Raw genomic sequence first — 19,636 nt, 5'->3', positions numbered from 1 at the left:
GCATGGAAGCACTACGTAGTTGAATGGGTCTGGATCCATCGCAGCAGCCACGTGGATCGTGCCTGTGCATTAGGGACCTCAAATTGCGCAGTGTGCGCATGAGGCCTAATATGGGACCTTGGGTTTCAGATTGTACACTAAAGGGGTTGTCTCACTTCAGCAAATGGCATTTATCATGTAGAGAAAGTTACTACAAGGCACTAATGTATTGTGATTGTCCATATTGCTTCCTTTGCTGGCTTGATTCATTTTTTTTTCCACCACATTATACACTGCTCGTTTCCATGGTTATGACCACCCTGCAATCCAGCAGCAGTGATCGTGCTTGCACACTGTAGGAAAACGCACTAGCCTGCTCCCACAGTCCCGGCCACCAGAGAGGACAGCACCTTTTCCTATATATGTATATAGCAGATAAAGTACAGGCGGCACAGCCCACGTTCCAAACAACTACCTGGATTCCAGCGTCCCCCGCACATCCGTGTCAGAGCAGCTAGTGCGGTGCTCCAGCCTCAAAATAGCGAGATATAGATAGGCGGCACTCACCACTGCGAGATAAATTAAGTCCTTTATTTCTTCCAAAGGCATAAAAACACAAGGCCGGGGCAAGACGGCTCACACACAAAGCAAAAGAAGTAGCGATGGCCGTTTTGCGCTGCGAGCACTTCAGGCAACTATCGTCATCACGCCCTCACATGCCTTACTTATACGTCACCACGCGGGTTGCCATGGAAATTCAGACGCCACCCTGTACTGACGTATTCAGCTAACAATGAACAAAAACCACCTACATGGATAAGTGTATTCCTGTAATGTTACCTAAATCATTTAACCCTAAAGGGCCCATGGCTCTTGAACGCATAATCCACATTGCTTCTTTCTGTAGTAAGAGGCGATGTTTGTCGCCCCCCTGTGGCGGATTCAGGACTAACTCAATACCTGAAAAACGTAGGGAACTTGGATCCCCACCATGTTCGTCCCTTACTTGCTCAATTAATCTGGTCCACCCTTTTCCTGACTTTATTGAGTTAATATGTTCTCTGAACCTCTCGTACATGCATCTTATTGTTTTTCCAATATAAAAACGCCCACGTTGACATGTCACTAGATGTACTACTAGATCTACTCCAAAACTGAGGGCTTTACTTTGCGAGTTGTATTTACTAAAGGAACAATTACCAGACCTGAAATTACCCTTGGGTCTCCTGTCCTGCAACCAATTACTACTTCTTCTTTTCTACATAGCGACTCCTCACTAGTCTGTCCTTAATAGTATGGCTCCTCCTAAATGTAATTAGAGGTTTGTTCTTAACACAGTCTAACAAACTGACCTTATTTTTCAAGATATCCCAATTGCTATAAATTGCCCTCCGTATCGTATCTACCATAGGGCTATACTTAACCCCTTCGCTACCAGAGCCGTACATGTACAGGGCTGGAGCGATGTGTAAACATGGCGCCCGCTCGCACGTGCAGCGGGCGCCATGGCGGACAGATCTCTGCTGTTTGAAACAGCAGAGACCTGCGGGTAATTAAAGGCTTTAGATGCCGTGACCAAATGAGGTCACGGCATCTAAATGCACAAAAACCCGGAAGCGCTTACCGATGCCCCATGTGGCCAAAGTGAGCGTCAGTAGTTGCGCTGAATACTTTCAGCCTCGCTGGTATTCATGCTGTAATTCTTATTTTGGCCACCAGATGGCAGGCCAGTATAAGAAATGAGCAATTTAGGATTTAAATGTCAATAAAAAAATTCCCGATGGAACAAAATCAAAAATTAAAAAAACATTTATAGGCTCATAAGATCTTCAAAATGATCACAAAAAATAAAAATGTTAAATATAGAAGTTTAAAATAAATCACCCCCCTTTCTGTATACTTAAAAAAATAAATACCTAACAATAAATATAAACATCATGGGTATCATCATGACAGAAAACGCCCATACTATTAAAATGTAAAAAAATAATTCCAATACGGCAAATGGCGTAATGGGGGGGGGGGGGAAGGGTCATATGGCCAATTTGCCATTTTTTTTCATTGCTTCTTACCCCCAAAAATGTAATAAATGTGATCAAAAAGTCACGCACACTCCAAAATGGTATCATTAAAAACTACAGATTGTTCCGCAAAAAATGAGCTCAGTAGACCCTAAGCAGCTCAGTAGACATAAGTATAAAAAGTTATGGGGGTCAGAATATGGGGATGTAAAAAAAAAAATATAAAAAAAAATACAGTATATAATTTTTATCAAAGTTTAAATTTTATTTTTACTCTATTTAGACAGACCTAAAAAGCCTACACATATGGGGTATCGTAATCGTACTGACCCAGAGAATGAAGGGCATGGGTCAGTTTTGCAATAAACGAAACGCTGTTGGAACAAAACCCGTAAAACTGGAGGAATTGCGTTTTTTTTCCAATTCCATCTAATTTGGATTTTCTTTTACCGCTTCCCACTACATTTTATGCCATAAGTAATGGTGGCATTAGAAAGTACTACATGTCCTGCAAAAAATAAGCCCTCATACACCTCTGTGACCGGAAATATAAAAAAAAGATGGCTCACGGAAAATAGGGGAGAAAAATGAAACCGCAAAAACGAGCATAACTCCGGTATCCTAAGGGTTAAATGAAAGTGTGAATCTCTTCTGATCATTCTTTTTATTTTCTCTATTCCTTCTACCCCCTAACAATTCGTGTTGGGGAAAACTTCCCTGCTTTTTCCATAGCTGCTTCAAGAATTTTCTCAGGGTTAGGGTCCATTCGCACGTCCGCAATTCTGTTCTGCATTTTGCGGAATGGAATTGCGGACCTATTCATTTCTATGGATCCGCACCTCTGGGTCTGCAATTCAGTTCCCGAAAAAAATAAAAAATAAAATAAAAAAATATAGAACATGTCCTATTGTCTGCAATTGCGGACAAGATTAGGCATCTTCTATTAACCACCTCCGGACCGCCTAACGCACATGTGCGTTCCGGAGGTGGCAGGCTGGCGCACAGTCACGCATATATGCGTCATCTCGCGATACGCGAGATTTCCTGTGAACGCGCACACACAGGAACGGAAGGTAAGCGAGTGGATCTCCAGCATGCCAGCGGCGATCGTTCGCTGGCAGGCTGGAGATCCGAATTTTTTAACCCCTAACAGGTATATTAGACGCTGTTTTCATAACAGCGTCTAATATACCTCCTACCTGGTCCTCTGGTGGTCCCTTTTGTTAGGATCGACCACCAGAGGACTCAGGTAGGTCAGTACAGTCGCACCAAACACCACACTACACTACACCCCCCCCCCCCCCCCATCACTTATTAACCCCTGATCACCCATGATCACCCCATATAAACTCCCTGATCACCCCCCTGTCATTGATCACCGCCCTGTCATTGATCACCCCCCTGTCAGGCTCCGTTCAGACGTCCGTATGATTTTTACGGATACATGGATCGGATCCGCAAAACGCATACGGACGTCTAAATGGAGCCTTACAGGGGGGTGATCAATGGCAGGCGGGTGATCACCCATATACACTCCCTGATCACCCCCTGTCATTGATCACCCCCCTGTCATTGATCACCCCCCTGTAAGGCTCCATTCAGACGTCCGCATGATTTTTACGGATCCATGGATACATGGATCAGATCCGCAAAACACATGCGGACGTCTGAATGGAGCCTTACAGGGGGTGATCAATGACAGGCGGGTGATCACCCATATACACTCCCTGATCACCCCCCTGTAAGGCTCCATTCAGACGTCCGCATGTCTTTTGTGGATCCGATCCATGTATCCGTGGATCCGATCCATGGATCCGTAAAAAATCATGCGGATGTCTGAATGGAGCCTTACAGGGGGGGTGATCAGTGACAGGGGGGTGATCACCCTGATCACCCCCTGTCATTGATAACCCCCCTGTAAGGCTCCATTCAGACGTCCGCATGTGATTTGTGTATCCGATCCATGTATCCATGGATCCATAAAAAATCATGCGGATGTCTGAATGGAGCCTTACAGGGGGGGTGATCAGTGACAGGGGGGTGATCACCCCCTGTCATTGATAACCCCCCTGTAAGGCTCCATTCAGACGTCCGCATGTGTTTTGCGGATCCGATCCATGGATCCGTAAAAATTATACGGACGTCTGAATGGAGCCTTACCAGGGGCGTGATCAATGACAGGGGGGTGATCCGGGAGTCTATATGGGTGATTACCCCCCTGTCATTGATCACCCCCCCCCCCCCCCCCCCCCCCCCCCCGTAAGGCTCCATTCAGACATTTTTTTTGGCACAAGTTAGCGGAAATTTTGTTTGTTTTTGTTTTTTCTTACTAAGTCTCATATTCTACTAACTTGTGTCAAAAAATAAAATCTCCCATGAACGCACCATACCCCTCACGGAATCCAAATGCGTAAACATTTTTAGACATTTATATTCCAGACTTCTTCTCACGCTTTAGGGCCCCTAAAAAGCCAGGGCAGTATAAATACCCCACATGTGACCCCATTTCGGAAAGAAGACACCCCAAGGTATTCGCTGAGGGGCATATTGAGTCCATGAAAGATTGAAATTTTTGTCCTATGTTAGCGGAAAGTGAGACTTTGTGAGAAAAAAACCAAAAAAATCAATTTCCGCTAACTTATGCAAAAAATAAAAAATTTCTAGGAACTCGCCAGGCCCCTCATTGAATACCTTGGGGTGTCTTCTTTCCAAAGTGGGGTCACATGTGGGGTATTTATACTGCCCTGGCTTTTTAGGGGCCCGAAAGTGTGAGAAGAAGTCTGGGATCCAAATGTCTAAAAATGCCCTCCTAAAAGGAATTTGGGCCCCTTTGCGCATCTAGGCTTCAAAAAAGTGTCACACATGTGGTATCGCCGTACTCAGGAGAAGTTGGGGAATGTGTTTTGGGGTGTCATTTTACATATACCCATGCTGGGTGAGAAAAATATCTTGGTCAAATGCCAACTTTGTATAAAAAAATAGGAAAAGTTGTCTTTTGCCAAGATATTTCTCTCACCCAGCATGGTTATATGTAAAATGACACCCCAAAACACATTCCCCAACTTCTCCTGAGTACGGCGATACCAGATGTGTGACACTTTTTTGCAGCCAAGGTGGGCAAAGGGGCACATATTCCAAAGTGCACCTTTCGGATTTCACCGGCCATTTTTTACAGATTTTGATTGCAAGGTACTTCTTACACATTTGGGCCCCTAAATTGCCAGGGCAGTATAACTACCCCACAAGTGACCCCATTTTGGAAAGAAGACACCCCAAGGTATTCCGTGAGGGGCATGGCGAGTTCCTAGAATTTTTTATTTTTTGTCGCAAGTTAGTGGAATATGAGACTTTGTAAGAAAAAATAAAAAATCATCATCATTTTCCGCTAACTTGTGACAAAAAATAAAAAGTTCTATGAACTCACTATGCCCATCAGCGAATACCTTAGGGTGTCTACTTTCCGAAATGGGGTCATTTGTGGGGGTTTTCTACTGTCTGGGCATTGTAGAACCTCAGGAAACATGACAGGTGCTCAGAAAGTCAGAGCTGCTTCAAAAAGCGGAAATTCACATTTTTGTACCATAGTTTGTAAATGCTATAACTTTTACCCAAACCATTTTTTTTTTGCCCAAACATTTTTTTTTTATCAAAGACGTGTAGAACAATAAATTTGGCGAAAAATTTATATATGGATGTCGTTTTTTTTTTTGCAAAATTTTACAGCTGAAAGTGAAAAATGTCATTTTTTTGCAAAAAAATCGTTACATTTTGATTAATAACAAAAAAAGTAAAAATGTCAGCAGCAATAAAATACCACCAAATGAAAGCTCTATTAGTGAGAAGAAAAAGAGGTAAAATTCATTTGGGTGGTAAGTTGCATGACCGAGCGATAAACGGTGAAAGGAGTGTAGTGCCGAAGTGTAAAGTGCTCTGGTCATGAAGGGGGTTTCACCTAGCGGGGCTGAAGTGGTTAAGTGCCGGCGATGTGCGGTCTGCAAAATGCGGAACGCATATTGCCGGTGTCCGTGTTTTGTGGATCCACAAAACGCACACGGATGTGTGAATAGACGCTAACCCCTATCAAGGAGACGTCTCTTCACGTCCAGGGCCTGTATTCTATACCCTTCCTTGGTGCTATTAACCCTCTTCAGTCTGAATTGTCCATAAGGGACCGATTCTTTCACATTTTGAGCATGAAAGCTGTTCTAGTGCAGCAAAGAGTCGCCGTGGGTTTTCGATAACCCTTAGTAACCAAGTCACCATCACTAACTGTAACCGCCACATCCACCTCTGCTGGGTGGTCGTAACTATGGAAACGAGCAGTGTCTAATGCGATGGAAAAATGAATCCAGCCAGCAAAGGAAGCAATATGGACAATCGCAATACATTAGTAAGTGCCTTGTTTAAATTTTCTCTACATGATAGATGCCATTTGCTGAAGTGAGACAACCCCTTTAATGATGAAGTTTAGACACGGAACACATATTTGGTGTCATTATACGGGACAGTGAGAGGATTATTCTTTTTGCACAGTTGTGTTTCATCAACTATATTACATTGGATTGCTAATGGGGAAGTAAAGAGAAAATCTGAATTCTATACTATTTTACTGCCACCACCCTTCCCCCGAGTGCCGTTCGTATAGCCTTATAATGCATACATACTCCACAATGCTGAATGGCTGCAGAAAGCTCCCCAGGGCTACTTCTATCTGCGACAGCCCTGTTCAGATTAGGCTTCTTTCACATTAGACTTAGACTTAGGCTTGTCCGGCAGGCTGTTCCAGAGTGTTTCCTCCGTGAAATCCACATATAACCTGACCAGTGGTGCGGATATCTGCTGTGGAGGGTGAACTCTGCGTCAGATCTGCCATCTGATGTGGAGTCTCAGCCGTTCCACTGCCACGCGTGGCCGTAGATGCAAACTCTTTACGGATCGCGGTATTAGGAGGCGTTTGTGGTGTCAGCCCGTAGAACATTTAGGGGTCATCATTCTTTTCTTTCAGTTTAATGAATGAAGTGGTTCACACCTCCCCGACCATCGGCAGCAATGTGGAGGAAATTGTGGTCAAGAATACCCACTTTCTGATGTGGGACATTGGAGGTCAGGAGTCGCTCCGATCGTCGTGGAACACCTACTATTCTAACACAGAGGTAACCGGCAGGGACGCCTTTCTGGCTGCCATCTAGTGAAGCGTGCGGGCTTCATCCACCCTGTTAGCTTTTCTATGACTTAAATTAGGTGTTACACCCAAGTAAGCAAACTCACCATTTACCTAGTGCTTTAGTGGAAAATTCAGCTACGTCAGGAATTCAGATAATCTGAAAGAGAATAAGTCTGCACGACAGTATACATCTGCTGCTGATGTTTTGCATGCTTATGGCAGGGAGGGAGGCCATGGTGGGCAGAGAGGGAGATGGTGGACAGAGAGGGGGGTTAAAAAACGTCACATTTACATGATGTATAGTCTATGAACAGTGGAGCATTGTACAGTATGAGTTATGTGCGACGCCCTTTTTTTGCTGGTTACATAATTGTTTAGCTCACAAACCAAAGAACAGCACAACTAACATGTTAGTACTGCAAAGAATACTAAACTATCTGACATTTAAAAAGACACCCTAAAAACATCATAACGAGATGCATGGGCACCTCCAGAATACTGAAAAGGAACGGCACAACAGAGATGTAAGCAAAGATGCACTAGCATTGCTATTGCCTGGGGAATACATGTATTTAAAAGGGTTGTCCTGGATTTTGATATTGATCGCCTGTCCTCAGGATTGGTAATCAATATATGATCGGAGGGGGTCTGATTCCCAGCTTCCCCAGCCAAGCAGCGGCCTCTTCCTATTTCATGTTTATCGGTGACATGACCTAGGCGAGTGATGGCTATCCTCCGACAATCCATCTGTGGTGAAACTACGACTCCCAGCATGCTCCATTCATTTCTATGGAGTTCTGAGAACTGTCAAGCAAGTGTACATCTTGGGAGTCGTAGTTTTACCACATCTGGAGTGCCGGAGGTTAGCCATCACAGACCTAGGCGCAGCTCGGTAAAAGGTTCTGAGCTGCAGTACCAAGCACGGCCGCTATACAATGGACGGCGCTGTGCTTTTGGTAACCTGTAAAGAGGCTGTGACACTCGCAGGAGCTCCACGGCCTACTCAAACAGCTGATCGGCAGGGGTGCCAGAAGCCAGACCCCCGACTACCAGATACTGATGACCTATCCTGAGGATAGGCCATCAATACCAGACAACCCCTTTAGTAGAGCAGAGGAAAGGTGACAAATCCTCTTTATGGGGGGACAGTTATAAGTGTTAGACCGCCTTCTAAAAGAGAAATAATTTTTTTTCATTGCATTTAGTAGTGTTTTTTTTTTTTTTTTATAGTGTTAGTGTTGTATAGTGTTAAAGGGAACCTGTCACCGGGATTTTGTGTATAGAGCTGAGGACATGGGCTGCTAGATGGCCGCTAGCAGATCCGCAATACCCAGTCCCCATAGCTCTGTGTGCTTTTATTGTGTAAAAAAAACGATTTGATACATATGCAAATTAACCTGAGATGAGTCCTGTAGGTGAGATGAGTCAGGGACAGGACTCATCTCAGGTTAATTTGCATATGTATCAAATCGTTTTTTTTACACAATAAAAGCACACAGAGCTATGGGGACTGGGTATTGCGGATGTGCTAGTGGCCATCTAGCAGCCCATGTCCTCAGCTCTATACCCAAAATCCCGGTGAAAGGTTCCCTTTAAGTGTTTTAGTACATGTGTTTTTTGTGGCGTTTTTTTAAAGGGCTTGTCTCATCATGGACAATGTCTTATAGGTGCGGGTCCCACTGCGGGACCCGCACCTATATCGAGAATGGAGCCCCTGCAAGATGGTGGCTGGAGGACTCTGGTCCGGCCACCACCAAGCCAGCTCCCCACAGAAGTGAATGGGAGCGTACCGCGCATGCGCGGCCCATGCTCCTATTCATTTCTATAGGGCTGACGTAAATAGCCGAGCCATCGCTCTATTTTCGCCGGCCCCATAGAAAATGAATGGAGGGCAGCTGTGCATGCGCAGTGTACACTCCTCCACTTGCAGGCCCTGTTCTCAATATAGGTGTGGGTCCCAGCGGTGGGACGCGCACCTATAAGACAATGGGGGCATATCCTAGCAATATGCCCCCATTGTCCATGATCAGACAACTCCTTTAAAGAGCAAAGTATGTACCCCCATGTAAAACCAGTGTTAAAATGCCATAATAAAAAACTCAGCGCCCATTGAAACATGTATTTTTACAGGGACAGAAAATGGATAGAGGTCTATGGCACAAAAATGCCATGCTGTGGTTTTCAATAAATGTGCTGTAGTCCCAGAAAAAAACAACGCAAGTGAAAAACCATGATTGTATTGTATTTTGTAATTCCCAAAGACTTACACGTTGAGGTGTGTTTTTTTTTGTTTTTTTTTTACAAAAAATGCAATGATACTGCATTACAAATGAGTTGTATTTTCTCCGCAGTTTATTATCCTGGTTGTGGACAGCACTGACCGAGAGAGGCTATCTATCACTAAAGAGGAGCTCTACCGAATGCTCGCCCATGAGGTAGGTGGCGGCTCCAGGTCAATTACTCCGGTTTCCCAGATGCTGCGTTTAGGCCCTGGTCCACAGCAAATACACTGCAAAATGGAAACGTGACGTGCAGATTTTGAAGAAGATTTCAGCCTTTGCATTTCAAACGGTGAAATCCGCTTCATGCTTTCACTTCTATGCAGACGTTTGTCCTGGTTTGGAAAACTCTCCTAGTATAGTACGGCAGATGCAGATTTGTGGTTCAAAATGCACATCTGGAACTTAGTTTCAACGTACGGACATGTGAATGAAGCCTTACATTTTACGAAATTGAAAAGCACCACTGAAAATGCTTGTAAACACTCCTTCACACACTTTCAGTATCGTAGTTTCAAACTTTTTTTTTTTTTTTCTTTGTGACATAAGTGTGGAGAATAGAGAGATGGGTGGCACTGCCAGACGTCACATTAGTATTGATACCCGGTCTTCAACTACCTGTCCCTTTTACACGCCTCGGTGGTGCACAGCCTTGACAGGATGCACATAAAAATATGGAGAGTAATAGGAAAAGCAGCACTCGCCAGTGTGGTTGAAAAATCCTTTATTCAAAAAAAAAAAAGGTAAATCTTTGGGCTGGAGCGTATGGTGCGGCACAGCTGAAGTCAGCGGCGAAGGCCGTTTCGCGCAAACTTGCGCTTCGTCAGGCCACTGACATAGTTGCGCTCACCGGCGCATCTTATACCCGTCACTGCGTCTGGTTGTCACGGCAACCAGGACACATAGACTCCTCTGCAGCCGCCCGTATGATCCAGCCCAGCTGAACACAATGATTGACATACAACATCAATTTTGGTAAAAAGTTGAATAAAAAGCAGATTTTTGACGCAAGTAGAAATCAAAGAAAGGAAGAAGGATCAATTCCTAAGAGATAAATGGGACTATGATAATGGAAGGAAGCGATTTCTGGACTACAGACTCTGACTCCAGTGCCTCAGAAGGAGGCTCAGCTAATAACACTACTGGAGTAGACCCTTTGGGAAGAAAACCCGAAGAGGGGGAAGAAGGAGAAATAAACGAACAAAGAAAATCAACCAGAAGGAGACAAGTCTCGTGGAAGCGCTAACGCTGACTCCGACCTATACAAAATATTGTAGTTAATCTCACAGATTACGAGTTGTCCCCGGACTGTATCTCAGCCCTCAACCTGGGGCTGGGATACAGTCTGGTTGAGCAATTAGATCCGGTGGGATTTGAAGTGGACCTGCATAAAGCTGTGCGTAAACTCTACTTAAAGAAAATGTTTAAAAATCTACCGTCCTGTCAGCGGCCCTCCAAGCAGGGAGAGATCCCAGTCCATACTAGTCATTTAGGATTTGATATCACCGACCCCTTTAGTGCAGAAGAAATTGACTACTTAGAATTGCTTACCAATATCAATTTACAGGGGACAGAGGATGAGGTTATTGGGAAGGACACATTCACAGGAGGTGTTAGGTCCACTTTTTCTCCCCCCATGCCGGCTGGCTGTGGCATCGACATCTTCCAGAAGCGTGTGATGAGATGTTAAAGCTCTCATCTACCCCGCTGTGTACGAGAATGTCACTCCCCTAGAAAAAGCCGATTTGAAGTGGCTGGGTAGTTTGGAAGATGTTGTTGTCAAGCCCGCCGACAAGGGGGCAATGTGGTTCTACTTACCAAGCATTATTAAATTTGTTAGGTGCATAGGCAGCTAGATGACACTATTACCTATGAAAAATTTGGGAAGGACCCCACAATAGGTTTGTTGTCTGTTACAAAAATTTGCAGATTAATTTATTTTTTGCCCCTAGCATGTTTGAAAAATTGGTACCACAACATCCTAATAAACCAGCCTGGTATTTGGTCCCTAACAGCCCCTCCAGGCCGCCCCATTGTGGCGGGCATAGGGTCTTTAACATAAGGTCTGTCCCAGTACATTGGTTGCTCAGACTCCTCTTATACAAGGCTCCCACATACCTAAGCGATACCTGCGACTTCCTTCGGGTCATCAACCAGTTTGATTGGCGCGAAGGACTCTCTTTGGTGTCGCTGGACGTGGAGAGCCTTTTATACTAGAATACCACATGACATGGGGATCCAGGCAATCAGCCAAGTACTGAGCAAAACTGACTAAAGTCACATATATTGCCAGTTTGTAGCAGAGTCACTCAATTTCATTTTCTCCAGTAATGCCTTTACGTTTAATGATCAATGGTATAGGCAAAGGGTGGGAACGGCCATGGGTACGCCTGTATCTTGCACATATGCTAATTTGTTCCTAACCGTCTTTGAGGACAGATTTGTCTTCACCACGGCTAACCCATACTTGCAACATTTTTAAGATATGTCGACGACGTATTCATGATATGGTCAGGCACTGAGATGCAATGTAGGGAGTTCGTGTCCTATCTCAACAATAATAACATGAACGTGAGATTTACCCTCAATTTTGGGGGTCAGTCGAGTTCTTGGATGTACATAGAGACTGGTGAGGAGGGCATGCATACTAGCGGCCACCGTAAGCCTACAGCCACAAACTCCCTTTTGCATCACAGGAGCTTCCACCCGGATAGCGTCAAGAAATCCATACTCTATGGCCAATTTATGCGGCTAAGGCCGAATGCACGCGGCCGTGAGCGGTCCGTGGTATGCCGGCCTGGATTCCTGCTGACGGCAGGAGCGCACGGTGTCATTGGTTGCTATGAAGCGCTCGGCGTCATAGCAACCAATGACGCCGTGCGCTCCTGCTGTCAGCAGGAATCCAGGCCGGCATACCACGGACCGCTCACAGCAGCGGAACACGGCCGTGTGCATTCGGCCGAAGGCATATAAATAACACTGAAGAGGGCTATAGGAGACAGAGGAATTAAAGGGTAGACTATTAGACAGAGGATATAAGGAGAGGGAGGTAGACACTGCTAGAATGAAAGCGGGTTCCTTCACTCAACAAGAGTTGTTATATAAGAAAAACAAAAATGTTCATAAGGAAATGGAGAGATTTGTTTACCTTTTTTAAATATAGTCCCGCAGCAAACCTCATAAAACGTGCCATTTGCAACAACTGGGCCATTTTAAAAAATGAGGAAGGTTTAGAAGGGGTCGTAAACGGGCATCTCATAGCCTTCAAAAAAAAAGTCATACCATAAAAGATCAAATTGTAAGGAGCAGGTTTAGAAACAGTCAAGAAAACCCAAGGGCAATTTCAAGTGTGGGAATTGCTCCTTCTGCAACTATAATAACCAAAAGAAACTCCTGTCTTTTCTTAGGGTTTCTCACCAGTAATTATGTGGTCTACTTGATTACTTGCCAATGTGGAGCCTTCTATATAGGAAAAACAATCCGTCCTCTATTTGAGAGGTTCAGAGAACATCTAAATTCCTTAAAAACCGGCAAGGGCTGTACTAGGCTTATTGAACATGTCCGCCAGGAACATGGTGGTAATCCACGGTGCATCTCCCTTGCGGGGATAGAGCAGGTGCCATTTAGGTCCCGAGGTGGGGACAGACACCATGCTCTCCTACAGAGGGAATCTATGTGGATTATCAGAGCCCATGCCGTAGGTCCACTGGGAATCAATGACAGAAATGGCATTCATTTAATCTTCTGTCTTGATGTTGTATGTCAATCAGTGTGTTCAGCTGGGCTGGATCATACGGGCAGCTGCAGAGGAGTCTAAGCGTCCTGGTTGCTGTGACAACCAGACGCAGTGACTGGTATAAGATGCACCGTGAGCACAACTGTCACTGGCCTGACGAAACATAAGTTTGTGCGAAACGGCCATCGCCGCTGACTTCAGCTGTGCCGTACCATACGCTCCAGCCCGAAGATTTTACCTTTTTGTATGAATAAAGGATTTTTCAACCACGCCGGTGAGTGCTGCTTTTCCTATTCCTATTGTAAAGGCTTCAACTCGGAGAGAAGAACTACATGTTCTCACAAAACTACTATGATGCTGGCTCTCCCGTAGCCTGACCCGCTGTCCTATAGACTGTGTCACATGGCGCAAAGCTAAAGGAATTGAGTGATTACCACGGGAAATGGTATACCATGAAATACCATTACATGACACCTGTGGTTTAGTAGGCAACATAATCCAGGCAGCCTGTAACCCAAGACGCTCAGGGATGCTTTCTGTAACGCACTCTGCCTCTTCCTGGGCTATTTTGTGCTGGTTTCGATAACTTCTGTGTAAATGTATCGTTGACAGCTTATGTTTCCTTTGCTTTAGGATTTACGGAAGGCGGCGGTTCTCATCTTTGCAAACAAGCAGGATATGAATGGGTGCTTGACGGCAGCCGACATTTCCAAATACCTCACCCTTAGCTCTATAAAGGATCACCCATGGCATATCCAGTCCTGCTGCGCGCTCACAGGAGAGGGGTACGTGCAGCACTTACCTCTGTCGCTGCATCCTGGTTATCATTGTCTTTTATTGGGACCTGCAAATTGAAGCATATACACATTTTGTACAATTAAAGGGGTATTTTCATCTCAGACATGTGTGGCATATCCTCTAGGATCCACACGCATCAGTAGAACCCCCGTTCAGCCTGCTAAAAAGGCTGATGCAAATGGAAAGGTGATGGGGATTATCGAAACCGCTGAGCTTGATTGGCTGCGCTGTTTCTGTAATGCCCGTAGAAGTGATTGGCTGTTTCTATAAATCTGGCCTTGAAGAGACTAGCGGGTAACAGGTCCCCATGCTACAGTTGGGTGTGGGTCCTAGAGGCGGGATCTGCGTCTGTCAGACATGTGTGGCATATTTTATTTATAGGACATAAATGTTTGAGATGGGGAAATACCAGTTTCAGAGCACAAAGGTGTTCTGCTGGTAAAAAATGTATAAAGCAGGGATCATCAATCTTCAGCACTCCAGCTGTTGTGAAACTACAACTCCCAGCATGTTCCTTTCACTTCTGTGGGAGTTCAGAGAACAGCCAAGCAAGTGTGCAGAATGGGAGATGTAGTTTCACAACACCTGGAGTGCCGGAGGTTGCTGACCCCTGGTATAAAGGGGTTTAGATAGGGTTTTTGAGTAGGTCATCAGTATCTGATTGGCGACTTCCACTGATCAGCTATTTGAGAAGGCATTGGCACCCTCAGTAGAGCTGCATCCTTCTCCCTGCTTACCAAGCACAGCGCCGTACATATTATAGTGGCTGCGCTTGGTATCGCAGCTCCGCCCCATTCACTTCAATGGGGCTGAGCTGCGCTTAAAGGGAACCTGTCACCTGGATTTTGGGTATAGAGCTGAGGACATGGCCGCTAGCACATCCGCAATACCCAGTCCCCATAGCTCTGTGCGCTTTTATTGTGTAAAAAAAACTATTTGATACATATGCCAATTACCCTGAGAGGAGTCAGAGCTTGAAAATATGACTCTTCTCTGGTCACACAAGTAAGATATGATTTTTTTTATGTTAAATTTGCATAAAATGCGGGAAGTACAAAAATGCATAATACTTATTGAATTTGTCTGCAAATGAAATTAAAAGTGTAATTTATATGTTTAGGGTAACACAATGAACATTTAGAAACGCTCAGTGAGGGTAGCATAGTAGAGGTGACAGGTTCCCTTTAAGCCATGTGACCAATAAACATGACATCTCATGGCGTAGGCAAAGCTACTGCTAGCACCGGTGCCTTCTCAAACATCTGATCGGCAGGGGTCCTATTCATATATTGAAGTATCTCAGAAAACCCCTACATAGTCATACTCCCGAACCAATCCCAGACTCGTTTCCTCTTGCACTCAGCCAATAGTCCCCCATTTACTTTGCGGATCACCATCAGCCCATCCATTGGGTTCTCACATGCTTCATGGGTGACAGATCATCGCTGTGGCCAGTGATTGGCTGCAGCAGTCACGTGACCCCCGTCAACAGGATGTTGATTCCAGAGAGACTCTGCATCTGCGTAGGCGGTTGTGGCATGATGGAGCCGTAACCCAGTAGTGGGGACCAGGCAAGTATAATCCCCACTGTGGGTCTGGCCACTGTATGAGGTCTGTGTGGAAATAAAATAAAGTTTAAAGTTGCACAACCCCGTTAATATTTTCTTTGCTTATATGCAATATCTGCCATTTTATTTCCTTCCCTAACTTTTTATTTTTTTTCTTCTCTCTCCCCTTCCTCGTTCCTATGCAGGTTATATCAAGGTCTTGAATGGATGACTTGCCGAACTGGCGTGAGATAACGGGACACGGTTGTGGACTCCTTCCAGTACCTTTTTACACTACGACATCTCCATGCTTAATTTTATAAGAGGATCGGATCTGTCTCTGAGCCACACTTGAATCAAGTGATGCTGCGTCAGGGAAAAACGTGAGACCCTCAGACTGTACTGCACACGACCTCTGACGGACAATTTTCATACAGATTACTGTAGTCATTTGAACATTAATACACACTGCTGCTTTTTTTTTTTTAACGCTGTTTTTAACAGTTCATCTACATCATTGTCAGCATAGGCAAGCGGTGCCACTTCTCTAGATTTGGCGTCCTGGAAACCGGAGTTCCACACCGGTCACAGACACAGCTGCTCAATTCTGGATTTTAAAGGGTCAATATTTCTTTTTATTATATTTTATGGGTGATGCTACTGCACCCATACACCTGTTACATATTTTTTTTGCAGTTCTTAGCAGCATATTATTGTGGGAAATCCGAAAAACTTCGGCTAGGGCTATATGGCGATATTTGCTTGCACAAATGTTACAATTGTTTTTCACCATTTACTGACTAATGGGAAAAGAAACGGCAAGAACCTTGTGGCCTTTGCAAAAATGGCACCATATTGTGAAATTTTCAAGATCATTTGTAAGTTTGACAGGGAGAGGACAAATGGCTCTTCAGCAGGAAGAGAACTCTCTAGTGCCCTCTATAGGAGGCAGAGGGCTAATTTTGCTTACCTTTTCCCATGAACCATTGCCCTGAAGTCTCCCTTGTGGTTGGATCTCCATAAGGAGCCTCAGTACCTTCCAGAGCGAACCATTGAAGCCACATGCAAAGCACCGCAATTTCACTATTTTACCATGACACGTGCTAGCTGCAATGGAGCCCTAACTGAAAACTCTTTTCTTAAATGTTTTTTTTTTTTTTTTTTTTATAAGATTCTTGCATTTCAGATGAATTTCACTGCCATCAATTTCATTTTCTGTAAGTGTGTGTTTTTTCTTTTTTTGTATGCTTTTTGAAATATTTTATAACTTTAATAGAGAATTGTTGCGGGGGAAGGGTAGGTCAGGTTATTTGGAGATCGTGTCTGCTCTGCTGCAGTCTCGGCAGCATATTATATTGGGAATAAAGAGGCTCGGAAGGCTTTCAACGCTTGAGTTGACATCTCTTGCGTTTTTTTTACGGAGATAAAGAGGTTAAATATTCATGGCAGGTTGTAACTAGTATATTATGTCTAACATGCATTGGCTTCGGTACGGAGGTCCTAAGATTGCAATGATATGCGATCAGTCATGGGATTTTATTTTTCATGCGTTATAGGAGGGGATACAAGTGAACTGTAAAATTAGGAGTATGGTTTGGAGAATGAAAGATATATAATATTGAGGGCTGTACGCACATACAAAACATTCCCCCTATATACTCCTTTATCGATAGTCACTTATGGGTTACAGAGTTTCGGGTTTGGCCTAAGCATGTCTGATTTAGATCTATTTAGTCTCTGAATTAATGTTTTTTAGATTAGTCCGACCCTCTTTCAGTAATGCCTAAAGCAGGGCTTTTTGGACAGCAGCATGTCGGATCGCTTCTTCGCCTTTGGAGAGATGTGCGTTGCCGGCGGTATCTGACAGCGAGCTACCCTCCTTTCCCCAAAGAAATATACATGCTCGGTGAATCCAGGGAGACGCTATATTCTTAGCAGAACCTAGCAGGTTGATTGAAGCCACCAATTAATACCTCATTTGTATAGCTAACTTTTAATACAGGGATGAACAAAACCTTTGTAAATACTAGTCTGTTCTAACACTCCACATACTACTTTGCCTTTTTTTGGTGACCAGGCCATGGAAGCTTCTATATAAAAAAAAAGATGGTGGCGCTTAACGTTTTTTTTTTTTTTTTTTTTTTTTTTTTTTGGTGGTGCAAATATTCTGCTGATGAATGTCTTAAGATATTATAGTGGTCGAGGCTACAAATCTTCTGCACAGACATAGATTTAAGACCTGCCTGCAGCCACCACTAGGGGGAGCTGACTGCATGCAGTTGTACATTTAACTCAAATGCACTGAAGCCTCCCTTGCTGTAGACTGCAACCAGTCAGTGGCTCGGTACATTGGTCATGTGAGCCCCCATTCTACTGATAGGTGCAGGTTTCGGAGGCGATCCCGGTGTCTGACATAGGTGCGAATTCCCCTTTCAGTCCAGGTCATGGTAAACTGCGTGGCTTATCAGGCAGTCGATTATAGGACATTCAAATGAAGGGACTTGTAAGATCTGTGTCCAAACTTTAATGTATTGTAACTTACAGTAGACAGAACCAATAATTGAGTGCCTTTAATATATGCACCCTATAGGAGCCTTGAATGTGTAAACCTTAAAGGGGTTGTCTAAGACTAACTCAATTTTTACAGACCCATAGTAGCTCCACTGCATGGACAGGGCTATCCTTAACGCAAGGCAAAACTGGACAGATGCCAAGACTCACCAGTCATGGTTATATGGGTAAATATGATCCAGGCATGTCATGTGAGGTGAGCTAGACACAGTGTCCACTGTGACACTCGACAAAGGGTGGACGTTGTGATGGGAGAGGTCCTGCATATTGGGAAAACCATTGACATTCTGCACCTTTTCTCATCTTTAGCATCATAATTGAGACTGGATGTCATTATGGACAAATGTCATGTTCAAATGACCTTCCAGAGCTATAATTGATGCGCAATCCTTATGATGGGTCATAGGTATCAGATTGGTGGGGTGGTCAGGAGTCTGGTCCCCACCTGTCTGATATTGATGACCTAACCTTAGGGTTGCTCATTATTACACTCCAGGAAAATGTCTTTAAGCAGTTGGCTACCATGGACTTGCATGAACTCATAAATCCTGACACTTGGCCTGTTCTAATAGAGCGTGTTTGGTCCAGGAAGCAGTCCATGTGAGGGTCTCCTATCCCAGACTGACCGCTGCTCCAACCTAAACTCACTGCATTGTGATCTATGATGCTGAGTTTGTGTGGCTGCAGGTCTACTGTACTGTAATCTCACAATGCTGTGAGTACAGTAGACTTGCTGGAAGGCAGGAACTCGCAGCATCATAAATCCCTACGATGCTCTGAGTTTGGGTCGCGGACCAGCAGCTTTCAGTCTGGGAAATGCAGTCGTTGCACGGGCTTTTGTTTCCTGGACCAAACGCGCTTATGTAAAACCGGCCTTACAGTGAAGTGAGCACAGGAAACAATTTGTTTTTGAATTTAGGGAGAGGCTCAGGGTATTGGTAAAAATAATAATTGGATTGGTCTCTGACAACCCAACAAGTATTTTAGAAATGTATAGCATGTTGGGCTTTTATAGATTTTTTATTTTTTTTTTGTCTCCTGCTACATATTTTAAAAATAATTTTGACTTGTGTCTTAGTTCAAAAGGTCAACTCTGCCACGCTAGTGTTTTTATTTGGTCTATGTATTATAATTGAGGTGCTTTATATGTTGCCCCCTTTTTTCCAAATGAAATGGGCAAGCTCACTAGTCTATTCATTTTAAAAATGAAGATGTGACCACAAAGTATTACATCTTTTGTCAGGTTATGACTATGGTAAATCTATTTCTTTTTTTCTTTTTAATTTCTGAATAAATATTTAATGCATTTTATCTAATGGCATTTCATGTATTTTATTTGTAGACTTTATTTTGTACTTTAACTGCGTTGATTGAAATTTTTTGTATGCTCCTGCCCATACTCTGTGCGCTGCAGGCCCATTCATAAACTGTAGAGTCCGTATTCCGTACACTGCTGAAAAGTCAAAAGTGGATTTAAAGCACACAGGGAAAGGTGTGCTTTAGGGAGGGAAAACTCTCTATTAAAAATGCATTAAAGTTTA

General features: G+C 44.1%; 1 protein-coding gene across 1 annotated transcript in view; it reads left to right on the top strand.

Moving 5' to 3' along the window:
- The window catches only part of ARL5B (ADP ribosylation factor like GTPase 5B), a 30,078-nt gene extending 10,672 nt beyond the window's left edge, over positions 1-19,406 (top strand). The window contains exons 3-6 of the mRNA XM_044293368.1: positions 7,006-7,153; positions 9,516-9,599; positions 13,813-13,964; positions 15,731-19,406. Of these exons, the coding sequence (XP_044149303.1) occupies positions 7,006-7,153; positions 9,516-9,599; positions 13,813-13,964; positions 15,731-15,779 (433 nt within the window). The 3' untranslated portion in view covers positions 15,780-19,406. The remainder of the gene's footprint in view (positions 1-7,005; positions 7,154-9,515; positions 9,600-13,812; positions 13,965-15,730) is intronic.
- The last annotated feature ends 230 nt before the right edge of the window (positions 19,407-19,636 follow it).

Source organism: Bufo gargarizans, chromosome 5, assembly GCF_014858855.1.
Source record: "Bufo gargarizans isolate SCDJY-AF-19 chromosome 5, ASM1485885v1, whole genome shotgun sequence".
Classification (NCBI taxonomy): domain Eukaryota; kingdom Metazoa; phylum Chordata; class Amphibia; order Anura; family Bufonidae; genus Bufo; species Bufo gargarizans.
The sequence above is the reverse complement of the archived record's forward strand: the minus strand, read 5'-3'. Positions and strand labels throughout refer to the sequence as shown.